Genomic DNA, 25,058 nt, shown 5'->3' with positions numbered 1-25,058 from the left:
TGTTGTGGTCAGATGGATGTTTAAACTTAAAAATGGATTCATTTCTTGTTCTTGTTTGGCTAAAATGAAATGAAGTTGGACTTCTGAGTGGATTCTGTCTAAAGAGAGAGGGAAACGGGGGGGCGGGGTACATGGATGTATTCCTCCATTGTTAAACCATGCGCTCTTAACTGTATTGCCTGGTTTTGTAAATATTTTGTAAATATTTTGTACAAAATGATTTTGTAAAGGTTTTGTCCATGTTTTCACTTGCTATCATTAGATTTCAGTCAAAACTTTATTCTGTCATCAGTTTAACTTTTCGCTGTACAAAGGCCCCTTTAGTCAATATATTTTGAAGAGGCCATACAGTTCCCATGTTTTAGATCCGCTCTCAGTGAACCTTTTTAGCATGCACAAACCATTAACTATCTTTTTAAAAGAATGTAGTTTTTATGCTGTCCTTGGTTATTTTGCAACATTTAATTAATATTTTATATTTCTTGAGTTATTGAATCAGTTGTAATTAAAAAGCTTTTCTGCATTCATTTTAACCTGTGACAGCTAAATGACTTCCCCAATTTGAATACATAAAAGTTGTTTGTTTATAGTATGTGGTTGCAACACTTCAATTGAGCAGCTCACAATATTCATAATCTCAACCATTTGGCTGCCTTGGTAGTGAAATTGCATGAACATCTCCATTAAAACAGTCTGCATGAAATGGTCTTTGCATGTAGTGACAGATGAAAGGCTTTTTTTTCCCAGTTGGAACATTTTATAGCATTTTTCACTCATTTTCAAGGCCAGGTTCTCACAACACATAAAATAATGACAAGGCTGAATGTTCCAGCATTAGTGCAGCAAAGAGAAGAGTTGGCTGTAAGCTATGTAAATTAAATGAAACAGAACAGATTGGGAACTGGTATGTTTGAGGTGACTTGCTATATCCATTTTACTCAGTGAGCCAGACAACTTCCTGGATGCAGTTCATCAGTTTCCTTCATGCCAGTAAGTTACCAAATTAGAAGCAGCACATTGAAGGGCTCTAAACTGGTCCATGTTCTTAAAGTAAATAAACTTCAAGCTTTACGAGGAATACTAGGAATAATATCTTCCATGGTCATTTACTTTATGTTTGCTTTCAGTAACATGTTACAGTTATAAGTATATTTTATTGTACACAAATTGTCTTGCAGTAAAAATCTGATATTACAGTTGATTCAAACTAGACTAACAACGATTTACCAATTCAGTTTTAAAAGTAGATGTATGGTTGAGGACCTGAGGTAGTGCTGTGTGAGGTTTGAAACTGTTTGCTTGACTGATGCTTTCACCAGTTTTGATAATCTTTTTTGAGGGGTGTCTTATTCTTTGTTTTGTGGTTATGACTGTGTGGCCAAGTCTGGTTCTTGAGGGCTGTAGTCGTGCAAGTGTTGAGAGTTCCCCTGCTGCAACACACCCGACTCAAATCAATGTCTCATTACCAGATAAGTAGAGTTTGATGTCAAACGCTCCACCAGTCTGCTAGTTAAGTCCAATGTGAGTCAGGTGTGTTGCAGCAGGGAAACTCTGAACATGTGTAGGACTGCTGCCATTGAGGACCAACGTCGCCCACTCCTGGGTAAAGGTGATATCTGAGGTAAATGTATGACATCACTGACAAATAACAGTTCAACGTTTGAGCCACATAGTATAATAGAAGTTTGTAAAAATGTAATTGCACTGATATTAAATGTGTTTTTTTTTTTCGTTTTTCAGGTGCTTTTAGTTGACCACCATCTAAAGTAATGGAGCATACTCTGTTGTACTTTTTGTTGGTTATTCTTGTTCTATTTTCAGTATTTCAGCTGTAAATTTTGAAGGACTTGAATTGGATTAACAACAGTTGTTTTTTATGCAATACTATTTATTTCTAACACTTAACATTTTTTTTAACTTACAGATATTTTATCTAAAAACCAATTGCCACTGCACACCAACTGACAGAACAATACATCATATTGCAAAAATAGAAACAGAATCAAACAAGATATCCCACCAAACCTCATGCACCAATTCACCATCAAAATCTAAAGAAAGGATGGCAGCTCAACTGGTTTTAAGTACATTGTGAAAATACAGACTCAATGAAAAAAAACAAAACAAAAGAATAAATATATATATATATATATATATATATAAAAAACAATGTAGACTTTACAAATTTAGCAATGGCACAGACCTAAAATGCCGGCATACTCCAGTTGTTTTTCTCATGAAACATAAAAAGTAAACATCCATCTTTGCAATCACTCAACATGCAACTGATCCATTCTGGATTATTTGTGTGTTTTCTTTCCATTGCTGTTTATGGACGTCTGCATTTTTCAGTTGGGACTAAATATTAGGAACACTGAGCAGTGCTCAGAGGAGGCTTTGAGTTGATCATTGCTCTTCTGCAAGTTGCTGCTCAAGGCTACGGAGAAGGAGGTGTCTTCAGGGAATTACATGATCCTCCCTGGCTACTGCCTGTGGTCCCCTGGTACTGTAGGGAACAGAAGAGCAAAAAGATCAATAACACTGTTCCATAAATGTTTCAAAAATACAATAAAAGTAATCAAATATGGAAACAAACTGTTGAACTTTAAAGTTAACATCCTTAACAATTTTTTTTTTTTTTTCCCCCCATTTTTATACTGGAAACTTCAAATATTAACAGTTTTGAAGCAGGCAGTCAAACACAGAGAGTGTTTGCTCCTACAGTTTTTATGTTTACATTTTTTCCCATCATCTTCTATACTGTGACTATGTGGTTACCAGCTGCAAGGAAGACAAAGAGATGAGGACAAAGAGATGAGTATTTCCAATTGAAGCGACTTAGTTTGCACAGAAATGCATAAATATGCTTGGTTCTGGCTGTGAACACAGAAAAACCTTTACTTCAATGACTCTGGAGGAGAAATCATTGTTTCTTGGTAAATTTCAAGACTTGTAGTCCAGAGAGAGATTCTTTTCAGTTTTCTCTGAGTGTGTTTTAAATAATTTGCACAAGTTATACATATCATTCTTTAATGTCTTTTACAACTTCCTGCTTTTACAGTTTGTAAACTTATGGGCATTCTGTCACTTTTTTCTTACTTAGTTCTACCCTTTTTTAGTACTTTTCAATAGATTTTTCTTTTTTTCAAAGGTAGATCGTTTAGGTAATTATAAATGGTTATATATATATATTTAACAGGTGTCCTCTCATAAAAGCAGCTAAATGTACTCCTATGCCAGGACTTTTACTTTTTTTACAATGGAAAATTTAATAAAATGGGAAAATGTTAAGCTTTATAACCTTATGTTTATGTGACAAACAACTGTAGTTTGCAAAAAAAACAAAGATATGGTAATGTTCAAGGCCTTGTCAGTCCTCTATGCATGGCAACACACGCCACATCCATCACAAAGAAATCTACTCACCTCAACAAGGGGATGCCAATGGGCAACAGGCTTTCGGGGGTATGTGAGCATTTCACTCCAATGTTCTCGACCAAGACTGTCTGCATCATTGCCAATTCGACACACACCGATGATCTCATTATGGCCTACACTATAGGTACAGGAGGGAAAAAGAGAAAGAATGTGACCACGACCTGACCTGTAGCCCAAAAATAATGCATCATATACTAAATGTGGATTGAAAAACAGTTATACAGATAAAACTGTTAAATGTACCTTATAGAAATAAAGAGTACAAAACACAGATATAAAAAAAAATCAACAAAAAGATTTTTTTTTTTTTTTTGTCCTGCAGGAAGTATAAATATAAAAAGAAAAAAAAAAGAAAACGACTGATGCAAAACTGGTGCAAATACTGTTGAACTTATATAAAGTTGCTAACCGATCATAGTCCATCACAGCTATCAAAAGGCTGATCTGCTCTATGTTTTCTGGGGGGACATCAAAGACAATAGCCTCATTATAAACTGGATTCAAAGTGTTCCTCTTTGTTGATGTCTTCCTCTTTTTCAACCTACGACCATCGCACATCAGTGAAACCTTCACATATGGATCTGTAAGAGTCAGACAAACAAAGTAAGTGTTCATTTACATTCAAGGCATCAGTGGTGCTCTGTGGTTGTAGACCGTGTCAGACTTCAATTACCTGATGCACCAGTGATATCCATGGCCTTGAGATTGCGGGCCTTTATCATAGTTATGGTCAATCTACCCGCAGTTGGCAAGTAACAGAGTGAGAACATGAGATCACCGAGGTCCACATTATCCTAGATGATATCACAAACAAATTTAATCTCACACAACATGCACATAGCCCAGACAAACATAAAGAATAGCATGGATATATGACGTTTTTTAAGCTTATACATTTTTTATTTCCTTTTGTGTTTGCAAAGCTATCCTCTGTTCTCTCACATGGCTCTGAATCACCCCTGAATATTTCATCCAAAATGGAGACTTCAAATCAGCTGCAGTTAACTTAATAACTGTGCTTAAAGAAGTGAAACCCAAGAAGCACAAAAATGTTTGGTGAACACATCTACAACAGTACAATTTCAAGCTCTTTTACCAATATAGTTCGGAGAAAGTGTTGGTTTCTCAAAACGTGTAATTTGCCATTAATTCTCTATGTGTCCTTGTCAATAAGGAAGCTTTATGTGTAAACAAACAAACATGTAAATAAAATTTGAGAAGACAATGATCTCATTGAGGTGCTGTAGACTGTAGACAAACTTTTAGACTTACAGGTTGAATCAAACTTAAGCTAAAATAAACTGTTAATGTCGATTGAGCTTTTATGTTTTGCTCATTTTTGCTCTATCATACACATAAAGCTGTTTTATTCATCAGCTGTAAAATGCTGGCATAAAATTCAACAGTTAAGCATTCAGTCTACAGCGATACATTGGTTTTAAAGTCAGTGTGGTAATTGTTCTAAGTTTTCAGACCCAAATTCAAAGTTTTGATCAAACATTGATGTACTTGTCATTTGTAATATATAAGGTAGGACATAAAATATGATTTTTTTTTTTGGTACATTTTAGTACATTTAGTACATTACATAAACATTTTCAAGCTCAAAATATACAGAATGCAGCGTAGTCTACTTTTGCTGAATCTATCTCTTTTTATTATTATTATTTGAATGTTCAAATGCAACAGAAATGAAATTATACTATATATAATTGTATATTTTAGTTTATTTTTAAATTTGACACCATCTCCTCCAACCGTTCAGACTTAAATTTTAGTTTAACTGAAAATAATAATATTCGATTAGATTAAAATAGAGCTATTTAAGGCACTCAAAGCATCAGTAGTCATTCACACCACAGTCACACATGGTGACGATAAGCTATATGTGCAGCCACAGCTGCCCTGAAGCAGACTGGTGGAAACATGGTAGCCAAGCTAAACCAACAGCCTCTTCGACTACCATTTGACTAACACTCATGTGCATACACAAGTAATGGCAACACTGGAGGCAAGGATGGATGAAGTTTCTCGTCATAGTTATGCAATGACGGATTAACTGGGATGACGAAAGATTCTAACTGCCAACTACTCCCTCTCTCCTGCAATGTGGAGCGGGTGCAGCATGAGCGACTGCAAGTGCATAACTTAATGAGTTAGCCTTTTGATGAAGTGGGGACCAGCCTCTAACCCAGTAACGCCTTTCACTTTCTGAATGTAATGTCACTTTGCAGGGAAACAATACATCCATGCATGACTTCTATTACTGTCAGAAGTGCAAGTTCAAAATTTTGTACAAGTAAAAACTATTTAATTAAAATTAATGTAAACTTCTGTATGATTCTGAAAATTAAGCAAAGTAAATAAATAAATCATATTATACAGACCCATGAGTGATAAAGGTCGCCAAATTCCTTCAAACCTAATAAATAAACAGCTTTAAAGTTCTGATTTTATACATGGTAAATCACAGTAGAGGCATGTTTGTTCCAAAACATATTTAACCATACAACAACTCTTTTTTTTACAGTCTCTGAAAACCCTGCATGTTCCACAGAAAACATTACAGTGTGATCAGGTGGGAGTGACATCAGGCTTTTTTGGCTGAGAAATGTGGATACTATAAATATTTTAGCTGAGAAATATTGAAATTGCACTTGTGTGTGGTATAAAGGAATGTAAAAATGGCAGTGTTTTCCTTACTGGAGTAAAAAAAAAAAAACAGTCAGAAAAGGGAGATAGAAAGAAAGGAAGAACCATTTCAGATTTTCCTCCTGGGAATTGAAAGCTGTTGTGCCTTTCAAAGGTCTATTGCATCAATTGTGATCAAGTACTGGACTGGGCTTTTTTTTTTTTTTTTAATGTACTCATTGGAATCACTCAAAAGCGCACAAGAAAAGTTCATCCTGCAATGCAATGCAATTTTATTTATAACGCACTTTCAAAACAACAGCATTGAACAAAGTGCCACATTGTGAGGGTTAAAACATAAAAAGATCTAAATCCTAATAGAATCATGTGGGACAAGCTTCATGCTCCACAGTGTTTGGACAAAATCAAAATGTTCACCTGAAGATGGATGTTTGACCTCAAGCTAAGTAACAGTTAACAAGCACTTGATAGCTGTAGGATGATTTTTTTTTTCCTTTTTCTTTTAATAATATAATAATCATTCTGTATACTTTATCTAAAATCACGGTCACCTTCTGCTTCAAGGCCAAAACCAAAATTAAATAGTTAATATCAAAATGAAATGAAAGATAACATTTAATCCATTAAAACCAAACATATATCTCACTCAGTGATATTATAATTTATCCATTTTGTTTATTTGTGTTCCTGATGCCTTTCTTAGAATAAAAAATAAACATGTTTTTCCATGAATATACAACCTGCTTTGACTAAAGAGCTAAACAAGCTAAATCTGGCAATGGAAGCAACAATATGGTTGCTCCCTCTGGTAATAAAGTCTTAATGAAATTTCTATCATTTCTACAAAATGGGCTTTGCAGCAGTGATCACAAAATGTCCTGCCTCTGTGCTGCTGTCCAAAGATAATTAGCTCATTTATGAAGGGCATCTGTGCAAATGTCTGGGAACAAGCACTTGTGCAAGACTTACAGTCTTCCGTGTACTGTAGTGCGTTTATGTGCTTGATCTGAGGAGCGTGAAAAAAAATATTGTGAGAGAATGGAGCAACCCAGATTCTGTGAATCACTGCTTCCCATCAGCCACCTGTCTCATAGCCTTCTGCTCTAAATGGGCAGCATTGATTAACAATTAATCAAGAGCGTAAGTGTCAGCGCTGGCCCACAAAACAGCCGTAAGTTGAGAGTTTACACAAAAATATCAATACAAATGTCAATATTCCCCTGAAGTCTCTATCTGGCAGGCTGACAGAATAAATATATTTATGATTTTTCTTTCTTTTTTTTTTTTTTTTTTTACAGCAGCTTGTGCTGGCTTGCCTCTTCTTCTCCTTTTTAATAACATGCATTTTTGTAGTTCTGAAAAAGAGAATAGAAATAACATTTTTATTCATGTTTGGCTGGACAGACTTGGGAATGCACGGTGGTGCTGTGGTAAGCATCGTGGCCTCCTAGGAAGAGGGTTAATAGTTTGAACTGTGGCTGAGTGGTTCAAACAGTGGTCTTTTTGTGCAAAGTCTGCATATTCTCCCTGTCTATGTGTAGGTTTTTCAAGAGTACTGTCCAAATACATGCATGTTAAGTTAAGTGGTCACTGTAAATTCTCCCTGGTATGAATGTGAATGGTTGTTTGTCTCTATGTGTTGGCTTTGTGATGGACTGGTGATCTGTTGCGGGTGTACCTTGCCTCTTGACTGATAAATGCTGGGCAGCTTCCCAACAAGCCTTAACTGGACTAAGCTGTATAGGAAATGATAGATGAATGAATAATAGTGACTTTGTCTAATTTGAAACACGTTTGTCTTTTCAGTAAAACACGACATGACATGACTATAACAATGCCAGATTTGAGGATGGCTGTATACAGTAAAAAAAAAGCATGAATCGGCTCATTTACATACCAAAAAGCACAACCTGGATAATGAGATGGGCTTTTTATAGCAGGTTCACCATTTGGGAAGATAAACATCACAACTTTAAGGAAACTATAGGTGACATGGAGACCAAGCAGCCTGCTGCAGCAGAAAAGTTCAAATCTGGAGGCTCAAGAAGCAGGTCAAGAGAAGATAAATTGTCTAATATCCTTTCTGTCAGTTAGAGTGACACTGAATACCCCTCTAGGCAAGTGCCTGGGGAATGGGGAAAAGATCAAGAGAAGATGAAGGTGATGGTGACCGATTTAGTGTCTGATAACACCAGCAGAAGTGGTATTGCCAGTGGCAGTGAAGAAAAACCAGCATTAGCAAATTCCTCTACTTTAACAATCCAGGAAGAAAGGAAGCGAGGAGTAATTTGTGGAGAGCAACAACCAGTTAAGACGTATCAAGATGTTCAGTGGCAGAAAATTACAATAACTCTCAACCTCCAGATGGTGTAACCAAAGAAACTTTGGGACAATAATGCTTATTTTTATTTTTCTTTACTAACATTGCTGTTACCTCAAAGCAAGTATCACACAACAGACCACCATACGGTGCGTTCTATTTGCAGACAAATAATTATCATTAGAATAGTTCCACAATATGGTTTGACCCATTTGGCTCTTTTGGCCCAAAAGCTTTGAGAACCTTTGTTTTGTTTTTTTTTGGCAAAACTTCTCTAAACAAGCACAAAGTTAATAAAATATGGGATGGGGTCAAACACATGGGTTTTAAATGAAATTGTTTTATTGCATGCGTTTTTAACTTGTTGCCTGCACTACTAACCCCAGGCCTAACGAGCTCACCCTTAATTGTTAAATGGGAACACCTGTGAGTGTCTGGACAGACTATTCAAAAGAGCAACAGGTGTGGCAGGAGGGTCTCAGACAGAGAAGGAAAACAAAAAGAGAAGCAGAAGAGGAGCAGGACAAGGAAGGGGATGGAGCTCCTGGAAAATGGACGACGACGACGACGACGACGACGATGATGTAGCCTCCAAGGCTTTCCCAGGAGGAATAAAACAACTTTTATTTTCCTTTTCTTTTTCTCCTTGGTTGGATTAAATTATGGGCTCTTTATCTCCTCTTGCAGTCAGAGTGGTGTCATCCTAGAGGACTGGAGAAAATGACCTTTTTGACCCGAAAGAGGAGGACGGCTTCGGGTGTATTAGTTTTCTTTTGTCCCCCCCAGATAAACACACAATTCACATTTACCTCCAGATTTCTCTTTCAGGACCTCCTGCAGACCCCAAACCAGATGGTCTGAACAAAACCTCTAACACAGTTTACAGTCCCTTAGGTCAATAGATACGGAATGTCACATCGAACTAAGCAACTGGCTCTTGTCAAAATGACACCTTTACACCTCCAGATAAGACTCAACGGCGCCAGGAGAGAGACCCGGCAACTCTGCTTTGATCCTCCCCGAATATACATTCTGGGTGACAGATCCACCCCTCTTCCCACAGGAAGAAACTCCAGATGCACTTCTTTGTGTCTCCTTTAAATTTCCTTTCACTAACTGGTTTAATGTAGCCTACATGATTTTTGTTGATAGGTTTGACTGAAGTTTCCCTTTTTATTCATTCTCATATGTGATTTAAATCCTTGAACTGATCACACATCAGAATCAATCATGAACACTTTACTACATAATGTTGGTTATATCTTTCCAAGTTTGGAACCCCTGTTAAGCAAATAATAGGAATGGATAAGAATGTAACTCTCTTTCAGGATTCATCGGCTGAGGAAGACAAGTCATGCCAATGGATTAATCCACACTTGATAAGAAATATGTGAAATATGCAACAATTGGGTTTCATGTGTAAAAGTATTACTATTGGTAAATGTTCCCTTTTCAAGCAAACAAAACATCTGCATGAGTCCCCAGAATGTTGATTGCCATGCTTAAAGCTAGGAAACAAAGTTAATAATTTGATTATCATGATCATGTTAATGAAATGGGAGAAAGGAACCAGGGCCCGCAGTGAAATAAGACCTGAATCACTCCTACCCTCTTGGTTAACAATCAAAGCTGACCTGATTGGGTAAGACTGACCAGCCTTCTGACTATTAGTGGTTTGTGATTGGTCAGGACCTAGGAGGAAGGGTCCAGTTAAATGGACCCACGCTCTGGACTTCGTGGGTTTTTGTCCTCCCTTGTTCTTCTCTCTCGGCCCTTGACTCTCGATCGCCGTGATTCTTGTACTTTGACTTAATTTCGTTGCCCTCTCGCAACTTTCCGCTGTACGCAGCTGTTTCTTTGTTCTCATAAGTTTACTCCATCTCTCTTCTTTTGTGCGCGTAAGATCTTAACGAGATAAGTTCGAACAGAAAAGTAATATTTGTGTTGAAGGCGAAACAAGCCTTGTTTAAGTTTACCCAGCGAACATTTTTATTTTTCCTTTTTGAGATCAGTAATTCACCAGAACCGCAGTTCCACTAATTTCTGCGTCTGTACAAGTACTGCCTACCCTCAGACAGTACGCGTGGAACACAACCTTTGGAATAATTTGAGTACGAGAAACACCGCCCTTGGTTCTGGGATTCTGCTGGACAGAGATCCCAACCCGTTCATCAGAGCAGCTCCAGACCTACTTCTCCCGACGCCAGAAGGTCCATTTCCCGGAGACTTGCAGTCCAGGACAGAACCACCCGGTCCGCCGGCTCCATGAACTGACCCAGCGGGAAAAAGTAGGATCTTCATAGCGCTTTGATATCACTTGTGGTGTTCAACAGTACATCAAATTTAACCAAAGTATAAATTTGAATTCTCATCCAAACACAATATCACTACGTATAATTTTAACAAAGATTTAAGTGAAATAACGATACCGATTTAATTGCTTCAATTCCAACCAGTTCCTTTCTGCCCCATTTCATTCAATTCATTTTTAACTCTCATTATTACTGTCATAAATGAAAATCCCTGTAAACAAATTCACTTGACCATCTCACCAATAACCTCTCCATCATTGCTCATTTTCACTGCTGTATGTTTACCATCATTGTAATAAATATGTATAATCAATTCATCCGTTCTTGTCATAATTTCTGAATGTACAATTTCTGGTTCATTCGTTCTGAGAATTTACTACTTTAAGTGAGACTGTGTTTATTGAATTAAGTATATTTCAGGTTTTCTCATCCTCCTGAATCTTAAGTTAAGTAAAAGTGATGAGTGGTGCTCCGAGGTAATTAAAATTTAATAAGTAGTAATTGATAGAGGCATAGTTTTACTACGACGACGACGACGACGACGACTGCTGAGGGGCCAGTGATGACTGGTCCCACCGTGACTTGATGGTGGCCAGGCGGAGCCTGAGGTGCAGCAGCCTGTCTGGACCCTAAGGCGCAGCTTCTCAGTCCTGGGTCTACGGATATTCCCAGGACCAAGCGTGAGTATGACTTGCTTAGTTTAGTGTCCAGAGGGAGAGGCTGGCTGCAGGGCCAGGCAGGAGGGTCGCCCTCTTAAACGTGTAGACTGCCGTTTATGCTCCTCTCTGCAGGTCTTGGACGTGATGTCGCCAAATCAAAGGCTGAAGACAGGATCCATCGCTGCAGAGAGGAGGGCCACCCCAAGCCGCACAGTGGTCATTTTAAAGGACATTTTAAGGACATCTGAGAGGACTGGGGTTTTATCATTTTAACTTAAACTTTTTATTATCATCTTAAACCATTTTTATTGAGATTTTAGTGAGTGACTCAGCTCCCCCTGATCTTTTTTTTTAAAAGAACCAAGGTGGCCGGGAGGACCCTTTTTTACCTGTTTTTATTGTCTTTCTCTTTCTTTTTTTTTTTTTTTTTTTTTTTTTTTTTTTAAAAAACACGCCCCGGCCACCCCTGTGTTACATATACTCCCAACCTAAATTTTAGCCCAATGAATAAATTATATTATGTGATAACAGACACACCCTCATTTAGTAAGTTGACATGGTATGGAGTCTTTAATCCTCTTGACCTATAAGAAGTCTCACAATATTTAATTATCTGGTGGGTGGAGGGTGGTTCCTGCAGAGCTCACTGAATAGTTAGAGTAGTACAGTAAGATACAACTAATCTCTTAAGAGTCACGTGTACAGGAGGCAGCAGGAGATACATGCAGTGCAAATGATCTTTACACACACTGGGAAGGGACAATCCTAAAACGTAGATTACCAAAATCACACATATCCACACACGAAAGGACTTCCAAGTATCAGTGGTCAAATGAAATACAGTTCAAACTCCATGCAATTATGTGGCCATGTAGCAAATACTCTGCAAGCTTTCAGCCAGAGTAGCAAAGTGGGGAAAAAAATAAACTCACGTTTTGTTTAGTGGTCTTATTCCACATAAAAGAAAACTCTGCTGATGTGTTCTTCTATGACTCTGACTTTGTTTGAAGCTATTCATGAAGGTCTTGGTAGATTCCATGAAAGATAAAGGAGGTTTTATAGTGAAGTATCTGTTCTTCCTCCATAATATATCTTGGATTTTACATCTTTCTGGAACTTTGTAGTTTTTCTAAATTGTACAACTACTGAAGTTCACTGTTTTATACTGTTTTCAAGGAGCGAACCATCACCCATTGCTGCACTATTAGATGAACTGGGCTGCTTTTCTTTGTTTTCACTGAAAGTTTTTGTTTTGTTTTTTTTTTTGTTTTTTTTTTTAACCAATAACAAATATAAATGTTAAACTACATTATTTGTAAATTTACTATAAAACCGTAAAAAATAAAATGTCTTTTGTAGTAATCTTTTCTTTTGGCTTTGGCTTGAGATAAAAATGATACTAACAGGCTTTACTTGTAAAGATATGCTCTGGTCAATTTTGGTATGCCATTTCAATTTTAATTCAAGTCTAAGGTACACAACTTGTACATATCAAGATCACCCAGAGCCTTAGGTGGACTGGTAAAGCCAAAATAATTCAGATAATGAATAAGTAGATCCACAAAACTCCCAAGGAAAAGTGTGACTATGGGCCATCCGCCATTGGTGCAAACTATGTAAAAAAAAAAAAAAAAAAAAAAAAATTGTTCATTTTTAGTTTTGTACCAACTATTACTTTTACTTTGCATACTTAATGGTAGTTTCCGGATCCTACAAGCACAGCTTTGAATTATTTGTGACATATTTTGGCTTATAATAAAAGTAATAAATTCAGTAAATGCAGCCTGCCAATCGTTGCCGAGCCTTCAATTCAACAAAGGTATGACCTTTGTCTTGAAGTCTTGCAGCCCTCTCCTATTCTCCCCTTTTTGTGATAAAACAAAAACAAAAGTAAATTATTCTAAAACAAATGAAGCAACTAAATAATAGTTTATATATGACTACAGATGTCTGCAATGTCTGTTGTGTCAATAATGAAAAAAAGCTTTTAATGTGTGACATTTAGAGTATCATAGATTTTCCTCATTGCTGTGTGACTCCTAAACATTCCCTGCAGTCTCATGTGAAAGTATTTTTAAGAGATTTTTTTTTTTTCAGCTTATATCTCCCAAGTCATTCTTTTTAATCCAGACCTAAAAAGAAACTCTCCCTTTTTTTTATTTCTTAAATGTCATTGAGAACAGAAGTGCTGACTCACCGAAGAAACATACTGGATAACCCGGCAGAGCTTTGTCTCCCTGGGAAAGTCTGCCAGATCCAAGAAGTTGTCCACGACCACTTGACCAATGATGTCATGGCGTGAAAAGCGGTCGAAGTCATAGACACTGAAGTGCAGTTTACGCGTGGGAAGCTCAGAGTATGCCACAGGAAACAGGAAGACCTCATCAAACACAGGGTTGAGTGTTTTACGATGCACCTTGGTTTGGTGCTTGGTCTTACGATCAGGCAGAAGGTAGATTTTCACATAAGGGTCAGAGGTACCAGAGAAATCCTTGGCTGGGAGGTCCTCTGCTTTATGGATTTTAACTATCAACTGTTCTAAGTCACAGTCAAATTTAAGGATAAAGTGGAGGCGCCCACAGCCACCTCCTCTGCGACTGCCTTCATCTCCTTCAAGTGAGCGCTGCTTGTAGAGCTCGGGTTTGAGGCGGCCCAGGCCCAGGCCCATTCCAGTGAGGGAATCCTGCCTTTGGAACTGGGCCACATTGAAGTCTGGGTTAGATAGGTTCATATGTCTCCGAATGGACCCTTGACTGTAAACAAAAGGTTTCAATGACAAAATAGTTAAACAACTTCAAACATAATAAAGAAAAAAACAGGTAAAACCTTCAGTTGTATTTTTAAAGTTTTCAATTCATAATAGACAATTCTGCTATGAATGACACTGATGTAAATATATATATATATATATATATATATAAGATAAATAAATAAATATATATATATATATATATATATATATATATATATATATATATATATATATATATATATATATATATATATATAATGTCTATTTAAGTAACAATACATTAAGAGAAAGTGTGAGAAAGTTTCTTTTATTTTTTTCTATCTTTTTTTTTTTCAGGAAATTATCTTTAACTTTTAATGGACAAAACAAAGCTTGTACTGACCCCATTTCAGACATTGAGCCACCACCTGGTGCAGGCTCCGTGGTCTGCCTCTGTATACGAGGGGTAGTATGAACCCCATTTTCTCGGCTTTTACTCTGGGCTTCCAATGGTATGTCTGGGGATGTGTGGCTTATCTTCATAGCTGCCTCTGGTGTGGCCATGACCACAGGTGGGGGGGATACAGGAGTCACAGGAGCCTCCACTGACACAACAGATGCCACAGGAGTTGGCTCTTTGGCAATGGAACAATGTGACGATTTACGGCGGTCGTGCAATGGGGGGTCCACAGCTGTGTAAACTGGCTGTCTGGGTGCCAGCTGTAGAGGTGGTGGGCTCATGGTGGGGTTGATGTGCCCATGGGCCTCCTTGGTGGTGGGGGAGACACCACGTTCCCTCCATGGTATCCAGCAGAGCTTCCAAGAAACAAAGAGAGAGACGCCAAAGAGAGCCAAGCCACAGGCAGTTACTACCAGCGACAGCAGACTCACCGATATATCTGTGAAAGCAAAAAGCAAAGGGAGATCAGGACCAGAGCGTGAGTTCAGTTTTGCTTTGTTTTGAAGCTGTATCATCACTGTCATTAGTCATTTTTCCAGGCCCGTAAAAATCTTTTAAAAAAAGAAAGGTTTTTCTCAATTTTTTATTTTTATTTTTAAAATTCTTGATATTGACACCACCGGTAATTGTTCAATTGTCTTATATGTGTAACATATAAATAAATAGACTGTTACATCCCCAGGCAACATATTTATGTATATATTGAGATTTTTAACTGGCAGTAAAGACCCCTACTGGAAGACACTGGTTGTGCCATCACCTGTCTTGATTGACCAGATCCTCTGCTGTCCACGTGGGGCTCCACTATGTAAGCATGCATCAGACAATCATCCAGGGCAGCTGTTAGAGATTAGAGCAGTTTACTATTTGTGCTATTAGGTTTTGAGCATATGGTTAGGGTTTTCTTTGACTGTACCAGTTGACTTGTGTCTGTTGTAGAGGTTATTGCCTGTGAAAAGCCTTAGGTGTGTTATTTGGACTTTGAACTTTGTTATATTCTTGTAAACGGCCTTAGGCTTCGCATTTGTTAAAATAAGCAATTACTAGCTGTTCAAAGGCATGAGTGTAGTGTTTCTTTTCTATGCCTTGGATTGAGGTTTTCTTTTTCTTTTGTTTTCACATTATGTTCTTTTACTTTTATTCCTATTTTGTTAAAGTGTGACCCCCTTTTATTGGATAACATTGCATAAGTTTCAGAAATGACAAAAATGCAGGTGTAGGAGTGTAAGGTCTCGGAGAGGGGAAATGATTGAATAATAAAAAGTGTTTAGTAGTACGATGGAAGGTGATACAGATTCACAAAGCAGTGTGATGTGGAACACTTTATCCCTAAAATAATTCCTCAGCTCATTGGTGGGACAAGATTATCCTGAACTGTGTAAATCTGAATAATTGGCACTGTTATACTGGTCTGTGGCGATAGCTCCAGCCAGCTGTGAAAAACTGTGGTATTGTCGCTGCCGGAAGTGCAGCTAAAAGTTGTTACAGCGACAACTTGAGCTTGGCATCTGTCATTAGAAGAGAACAAGTATGTAAAGAATAAAGTCCTGTGTTGCTGTTACACTCCTCAACAGAACAAATGTGCAGTCATATTTTAACATGTAAGTAGCAAGGCGAGGACCTGCCTGTTTTGTATCTGGATGTAGGGGGCTGTGAGGTTTTTTGTTTTCTTGTGACATAGAGGAGCACCAAGTTTACCTCTACATCATAAAATTAACTGGTTTTACCCAATAAGAGACATTCTTAGTCATTTTTGACTCACTAGATTTTTAAAAAATATTTAAGATGTAAATTTAGACAAGAATATAAGTTATTTTCATCACAAGTTATACTTGAAACTCAACAAACACATTTTAAGGTGCACTAGCCTTAAAAATGATCGATTATTTTGCCTTGAACTATGCTTCCCAGTCTTTAATGTTGCCGACCCTCTTTCCCTAGCTGAGCCAGAGTTGTATAAATCTGCTACAAAGCTGTTTTATTTATCAGCTGAACATGCTTGCTTTTTAGTCAAACACAGACAGACAGATATTATATCGATATTTAAATATCTGCTAAAGGATATTTTTAGTTACACACAGAAATGACTAAAGTAAATCTTCACTAATACATGAAAAGAAGAAAACAAGCTTAAATTAGGTTCAAGAGAAGCAATCACTGACACCATGATGAGCAGCACTGCAGGCTCCATCATGTCGTCAGTATGCGTAAGAGTAGCACCCATGGTGCTTTGTTGCATATCACCCCGTCTGTCCCTGCAAACTTTCCTGTCTAGTAACTTTTAAATAAAGGCCAGTAGTGTCGACACAACTGAATCATCACAAAGTGACATATATGACACACTGCTTTTCTATCTGCCTGGAAGTTACTTAGGATTTAATTATTTTCTTTCTTTTCTTTTCCTGTATATCCCTTTGTGTGAAAAGAATTCTTAACCTGTTCATTACCAACAAATGGTAATAAAGTGTACCACTGGATCACCGGCAACCCGGTGGCAATGAAGAGTTTAACAAGATTATTTTAAATTGATAATATTCATTAAAATCCTAACTGCTGCATTAAATCTGCCCCTGAGTGGATTGTGTTCCAAGCTGTTATTTGCATTCCTGTGCTGATCATGGAGAGAGAAATGATGGTTTGTTGAAACACTACCAGTACATTTTTTGCTAATGATAAACACACACACACAAGAACTTTGTTACATTTTTAAGTCATAGAGATTTTATTTCACAGGCAAATGATTTTATGTTATAGTGTTGTAATACCAGGGCTTAAAACTTCTACATAATGAGTCTGTGGTTAGAACTACATGCTACTGTGCCTATTAATGAAAGCAGAATGGAACAAGCAGTTTGCAGTAACAGTGAAACAGAATGAGCCAATCTGCTCTTTCAGGAATATGAAGCCGTTCACTTTTCATTTAAATAGGATAGGCAATGAAAGCTTTCGCCCTCAAGCTGGTAACATTTCAACAGCTTTACAGACTTGATTGTTGTTCCACTATGCTTGCTTATATATTCAGACAAGACCTAACGTTTTTGATGTAATAGTTGTCTAACCTGATGTATAACCGACAAATTCATGTAAATGAACTTGTGGGTAGCAGTAGGTGCAGTCGCTGTGGGAGTAAAAAAGGGTTTTACAGGCACAAGAAAAAAACTTTAGAATTTGACACTGCATATTCCTACAATGTATTTGCACACCAACAGAGGGTGTGCAAATCACCATGGAGAGGGAAATACGGTGTGACCAACAAAACCAACAACAGCTTTGTGAATCATCTCAGCTCCAGAAAAGGGAGGAACTTTTGATAAAAAAAAAAAAACATTCTTTCTTTGATAAGAGAGCAACTGCTGCAGCACATCAGCGCTGCTGTCTCAGCAAATGGCCAATGTAGTGACTAAATGATTTCTTTAAAGGCTGGAATTAAACTAAATTCATATAATCAATACAAACAGTGTGTTAACATTTTCCTGACACATTGCTCTTTATCTTCTCTCCTGCCTTTACAAAAACCCAGCATGCACAAATTTATTGAAGTAATAGCCATAATTTTGACTCTAACTGAGCTTGTTCATTTCATGAAGGGTGTGTTTTTGATGTTAATTAGACCCCAGTGAGGTGCAAGTCTTTACCACTGCTTCCATGAAAAAATAATAAATAGACATCAAGGTAAATTTATACAGAGAAATTTGCACTTGACAAACCTATCAATAGCAACCACAGAAATTAAAAAAAAAAAAATAGCACAGAAATACATCATTCTCTGTTGTGAATTGGTGAAAGTTCAGAATAATCATTATTTATTAGTAATTTTCATTAAGTTCAAGTTAAATTAAATCATTAAGTTTGAAAAATTGCTGGCAGTTGCCATGATTTAAATCAAGATATCAGATTTAAGATGCACTCATCATTTTATGTAAGAGGTAGTCTATGAAAGATTAAAATAATTGCATGAATAATTCATTATGAGCTTTATTTTTAGTCTGTCATATCACAAACTAAAGTGATTTCAACCTTTAAAGGCGCAAGTGTTCTCTTTTATCTGGAAATCCTGATGCTATGAAGATTGAAAACTGCATGAAGATATTGTTGAACATCTTATACTGGGATCTTATACATCTTGCACTGGGAAGGAGTGGTGGTGGTGGGGGGGGGGGGGGGGGGGGGGGGGGGGGGTTGTGTTCTTATTAATGGAAAGCAACTGTTTGTGTGTGGTTATATTATGGGATTATAAATTGATGATAACAATACTATGAGCACATTCCATTTTTTAAAGGTCCCATTTTATGCTAAATTTAAAAAGAAGGTTTCCTAACAGCCTTATGCATCCCTACAGCCTGTGTATGAGGCACAGAGGGCTGTGGAGTGGGTGTGGTCATGGACATTTAGAAGTTCAGACACTGAAACAGCCTTTTGTGAGTAGACCTCACCAGAGTAACTTTTGGAATGGCTGTAACTGAGGACCAACTTTAGCATAATACACTTGGAAACGTTGTTGTTGGATCCCTAACGGCCATGTGAAAGGGCCGCAAAAACTAGGACATGGGACATTTAACATATGAATCTTAATGCAGTTAAACAAGGAGGCCAGTAAAAACACAAATATCTCCATTGAGACTTTCTGCTTTTACCTCTGTTCAGCCTCAGGCTGTACAACTGATCTTCACCTCACCGCCACTGTGGTGTCCCCAGTGTCAGCCTGATGTATCCTGATCACCACTGTCAGGTGTCTTGGTCACCAACCTTTCCCTGGAGATTTTAACTCAGTCACCTGGTCCTTAAACACATCTGTTAACCTGTTCTCTTCTGTCTCTTTTTGTGGATTTTTGTCTTTGAAGGACTTTCAATATATGACACTTGTTTCCATTTAACATATATGAGAGCTTCCGTCTCTGAAGTACTTCTGTTTTCAGCGAGCCTGACTTCTCGTTTAGCTTTTTCATTGCTTCATCATTTAAGTCATTACTTTTTGTCTGCTGGATCTACCTGACCACATCTATGTTTGTTTGTTTTTCAGTAGCCTTCACACAGACTGCTTTACTATTCGTCTGCTAAACAAGCAACAGGCTGTTAGTTTTAGGTAGAATGATTTGATTCTTTCTGCCTACATGTGTGTAAATATAAGTATTTCTTGATGAGCAAATTCAATTTCATTACTGGAACATATAAAGAGTGTTGGTACATGCAGTGTAATGAACTATTAGATACTTGGAAACATTTTACTGGTAAGGTTGCACATTTAAAGTAAAACTAAATTAATCATTTCTAGTCAGAATTGCTCTTACAGAATATCCAGCTGCACACTACCAGTCTTGTAGCTGGAAAATATATTGTTTTCTAACTTTAAAGCAATATTGAGTTACTATAACGAGTCCGGGTTTTGTTTTATCATCCACTGTCTGAGTGAAGTCTTCCAAATTTTTCAAAATTGAATTTGCTCCTTTTTTTTAAGTTGTTGCAACGTCTGTTAAAATATTCCATGATTGTACTTTAAAGATTTGAATGCTATTTCTGTTGTTGTATCTGATAGATATGACACATTTTCTTACCCAGAGATCAACTGGTTTTTGACAAATTATAAAAACAGAGAGCATGTTTAGCACCTTGTAAATACAACAGTATAAGTCTGTCCTCTGCTAAATTTTCTTTTTTTAATTTGACATTTTTTTCTCTTTTTTACATATTGTTGGATCATTATTAACAAATGTAAATGAGAAAATATGTATATCTTCAAATGTTTTCCACTTTTCATAATATACTGTATTTAAGGTAACCCTGCCTCCAATTCTGGCAGCTCTGCCTTGTGCAGGACTGGCTCTCTGTGTGGGTGGCACTGTCGCAAGAGTTAGAACAGGAACTCAGAGCAACTGTCCTTTCTGAGCTGTGAGACTCTGTGAGTACTGGGATAAGTGTGATTTGAGAGAATAATGTGGAAAACTGAAGGATTTGCCATCTGAGGACATTGAGCCCACAGTCATCTTGGCAGGCTGCCCCAGCACTGCCTGCTGGAAAGGAATCTATAGACATCTGAGGGGATTTAGAGACTGCATCACAACAATGAGGGTGGATCAAATTTAGAGCGCAGGACCTTCAAAGGTGTAATAGTGTAGGAGGTGAGCCAGTGCAGAAAAAGCAACGTGCATCTTCTTCCTCTGAGATTTTATTATCTCTAAACATAACTCTTCATGAATAATAAACTGTTTAGTTTTCATTTTTATGCACTTGGTTACATTTGACATAAAACATTTAACAACCAGACAAAACATTTTACGTGTTAGTGTCCCAGTGGGAGCTAAGCTGCACAGACTTGATGGACCGTGGTTGGTTAAAAAATATATGTAGAATTCAAAGCAGTGTTAGTTTAAGTACTTCCTGCAACCATTTTCAATTGTTGTGCACATGCAAGATCTCTTAGGAGACCAAACAATTTAATTTGCACCAACACATTTTCATTCTGTGATGTCACTGGATAAGTCTCCTAAAACTTGTCTGGGTCTGGAAAAGGTGGAGACTCTGAAGGAAAATGGTAATCTTGTAGTGATAAAATGTCTCGTTAGTGATTTTAAAACTATTAAAATGCATCTAGATTTGAGCTTGATGTGATCCAGATTGTAGGAATGAATAGTGTGAGGGTGGAAACTGCATGGATGACTTTGGTTTGCTGATTTAAACAGTTAAAAAGAAGATGTTTTTAATGATCCTTTTCCACACTGGATCAGAGGTGGGGAAATACTCACCCAGTGTCAACAAAAAACATGTCATGGATGTATTTGTCTACATGCTAGGTCCCACAGACTCTCATTCCAAGTCCAATCCAGTCCTCTAGTGAATATTCTAACAAAGGAAACTGCTAGTCAAAGCAACAAAACACATCAGTATGAGGAAAGAGCCCCCACACATCGGCATTTCCATAATTAAGTTTCCTGAAACTCCTGTATAGCACTACCCCAGTGTTGCAGTTAGAAGCTTTATATACTTTGGTAGATAACAAAATTGCATGCTAAATATATCAATCATTGAATAAGGTGTAAAGACATTGTAAACTGATGTGCATAAACCTTTGTTAGTGTTACACACACAAGAGATATGTTCCCAGTTTTCCCACTGCATATATCTTAGTATATCCCATTTCAGTCCCTGTGGATTTACTCATGATGTAGTACTCATGAATGCCAGTAGGCAACAGTGGGACACTTGGAAGGTAACCAGAACTCAGCATTGTGTTTCTGTTAGCTTTTGTCATTACTCCATGACGATTAGTCACCACAGAAACAGTAGGATGCTGTCCTGTCTGCTAATTTAGTCTTTCTTTTCGGGTTAGTGCTTTATGTGTAAAAGCAAATTAGTAAAACAAAGCAGTGTAATCTCTACATTTATTTTTGATACTTGTCTGATAGTTTAAATAGTATTTTAACTTTGCTGTGTTCCTGTGCAAAATGGCAGTTCCAACACTGTGTGGTTGTCATATTAACTTGTGGCCTCATGCCAGTTTATAATGTATTTAGGATTCTGTCAAAGGCTCTTGGAAACGATATTAGGCTACATGGCTCATGGGCTCATTTTGTTTTATTTACATTTGTCAACCCTGTTTGACATAAAAATCACTTATGCATTTGTACTTAAGAAAACTTTTCAGTAACTGCTGTATGTGCGTGTACAGGACCTGCAACATCAGTGCACATCAGTGTGATAAAATTGACAGAAGACTGACATGTGGGACATACTCCCAACCTCTAACATATGTTCCACCTTTTTGTTTTGGCTTCATATTTGTACAGTGAATTCCTACTTTGATACTTACCTCAACTGTAATTAAAGCTTGCTAAGCACTGAATTTGTTGTCACTTCAGGAACCATTTTCTTTTTTTTCTGAGCATCCACGTTAAAGTAAAAAGTTCTCGCTTCTGACAGATTTGCACCAGGATAGCAGAGATTGCAACTGGAATTCAGCTTTCTAGTTCACATCTTCTAAACTGTGTTGTGTTATAAGTCTCATGGCTATAATCTGTAATGTGACAACATATTCTTCAATTAAAACTTTGTTTAGGCTTGACTTCAGTATCATGTAGTGTTTCATGGCCATCCAAGCACACTCCCATCCCCACCTTTCTACTAGTAAGCATTTAGAGGCAAATTAGCGACGTCCAGTGTAGCAAGATGTCTGTTGATGCACACAAGATGTTAACATGATGATACATGCAGACATAGACTGTGTCTCAGTCCGGAAGGAGACTAAATGTAAATGTAAAAATTTAAAAGCTTTATAGACAGTATGTCAAACTCTGGTCCTTGATGGCCTCTGCCCTGCAAGTTTAAGATGTTTCACACCTTTGACATTTGACTCGAATCAGGAGCTAATTGTGTAGAACTTGACAACAAACTGTTCAATGATTAGGTTGTGGGAAAGGAAACACTTATAACCTGCAGGAGAGTGGCAACAACTGAAGTTTGAAGTCACAGAGTTAAAGTCAAACTGTGACATTTTATCATGTGGAGCAAAGTTCCCAATACATGTTCAGCTTTGAAATGAGCTGGAAGAAGCCGACAGAAACCAGTCTAACACTTAAGCTTATGACTCACTATAATTAGTTTTACTGCTTAACTTCTTATTTGAAATAGTTCTATGTTTAGTAAACATATCCAAAATTGTGACTGAGATGTTTTTAAAAATACATCTTCAAGAGGGTTGTTTTTTGTATGGTTTTATGAGGGGACGTGATGCAGTAATGTTGCATTTCATGTTGCCATAATCAGAATGTAAGGCAACTGGACTCCAGAAAGTTTGAAGCTAAGCTTAAGAATGTATCACTTTTAGTGAAAATATTCCCAGAATGTCTAATTATTCCTTAAAAAAATACACATTGGTTAAATTTAACCAATTCTATCAATAATAAGTCACTTATTCATTGACTGCACTGATTTTTTTTTTTTTTTAAATGATTTACCAATGCATTATGGTCTCTTCAAAATGCAGTTTGTTTATAAAATGTGAAAACTTGCTTAAGGTAATACTCTTCAGGAAATTTATTGAATCCAAGCCAGTTGAACTCCCGGTCAGAGGGTGACCCGCTGCCACTCTCTGCTTTCTTTGTCATTCTATTATTGGTGCTGTCATCATGCTGGATGATACCTGCCAGCAACAGTATAACTGATATTAAATATTATCATCATGCCACAGAGAGATCTAGCCCCTCTGCCTACCCCCACATTTCCACTTTTTGAAGCTGTCAGCACAATGGAAAAGACAGACAGGATCGGCCTACATTAGGGAGGAAGCAGGGAGCTGGGGTATTTGATATAAGGGAAATGAGTAATAAGTATGGAAAAAAGGTGGTTTGAAGTGACAGCATAAAGGGATGTGTGTGTGTGTGTGTGGGGGGGGGGGGGGGGGGGGGGGATGCATTTACAAAGGCTTGTCAAGTGGTGAACAATTATTAGTCCTAATGCAAACTAACAGCTGCCGAATAAATAAAGAAGGCATGTGGAGAACTGCAGGAATGATGCCTTCTTGCTCTCACAAATAGCCTACCACGCATTGCCAGTCAAGTCAGGAGTGGGATGTTAAGTGTTGCTAAAGATGAGACGTGAACCATGTGGTCATTTATTCACACTTGAGTCACTGTCTGCTTTAATTTGCAGAAACACACAATCTCCATTGCCACGACTTTTAAGTGAGAATGAAATCTGATCAACTTTTAATGAGGTATGAAGTCTGAGCAACAACTAAACTGACCAAATACCTTACATGCACAACTCAAGATAAGGATTAATCCAATTCATTTTTATCAGGAATTAATCTTAGAACTTCCTAAAGAACAGTTCATTCCCAAACGTAAATGTATATTTTTTAATAAAAAAAATAAAAAAAGATAAAGTAAAATAATAATAATAAAAATGTTAAACTGAATGACTGATGAGATAATAACTAGGAGTAAAAGATAATGTAGGTAGAATTCTCAGCCTATTGGCGATGCAAATAGTTTTATCTTAGACCTCCTGGTGTATTCTCCACGCTTCATAGAAAGGAAAAAAAAGAAAAAAAAAGTCACATGCTTGGCTGAATCAAACCATGAAAATGATGCCTCACCTGAATCCGAATAGCGTGGCCTGGCGAGGTCTCGGAAATAGTAGATAAAATCCAGGCAGTTTTCGTTCTGCACTTCCCCCTTCGAGCAAAGATCCGACAGGAGTTCAAGTGCCTTCTGACAAATCTCGTCATCTCTGTCTCCAGGCATTTCCCATCAGCATCCTTATAAATGGAGGGTCTCGTCGGCACCTATTCCACGCTGGTGTGCACGGCTTCTAGAGTCAACCACTCATCCAGCGGCACGCCTTCCCACTCGAAAGAGAATCTCTACCCTACTAATTTTATTTTTTATTTATTTTTTTTTTTAAAGCCAAGAAACAGGGGTCCGAGTGATCCAGAAAGGCAACAACCAATCCCACATGTGAAAGAAGCCTGGACAGTTATTATGTAACGGTC

General features: G+C 37.5%; 1 protein-coding gene across 1 annotated transcript; it reads right to left on the bottom strand.

The window, feature by feature from the left end:
* Nucleotides 1-2,437: 2,437 nt before the first annotated feature.
* Nucleotides 2,438-24,810, bottom strand: syt9a (synaptotagmin IXa; the record flags this gene model as incomplete). Its single annotated transcript, XM_079245326.1, has 7 exons — nt 2,438-2,506; nt 3,427-3,556; nt 3,848-4,019; nt 4,112-4,232; nt 13,579-14,134; nt 14,516-15,011; nt 24,663-24,810. 7 exons carry the CDS (start codon nt 24,808-24,810, stop codon nt 2,438-2,440), a joined length of 1,692 nt encoding a protein of 563 aa, XP_079101452.1.
* Nucleotides 24,811-25,058: the final 248 nt, after the last annotated feature.

This window comes from Telmatherina bonti, assembly GCF_933228915.1.
Source record: "Telmatherina bonti genome assembly, chromosome: 1".
In the NCBI taxonomy this organism is placed as follows: Eukaryota; Metazoa; Chordata; class Actinopteri; order Atheriniformes; family Telmatherinidae; genus Telmatherina; species Telmatherina bonti.
This window is presented reverse-complemented; position numbering and strand designations above follow the sequence as displayed.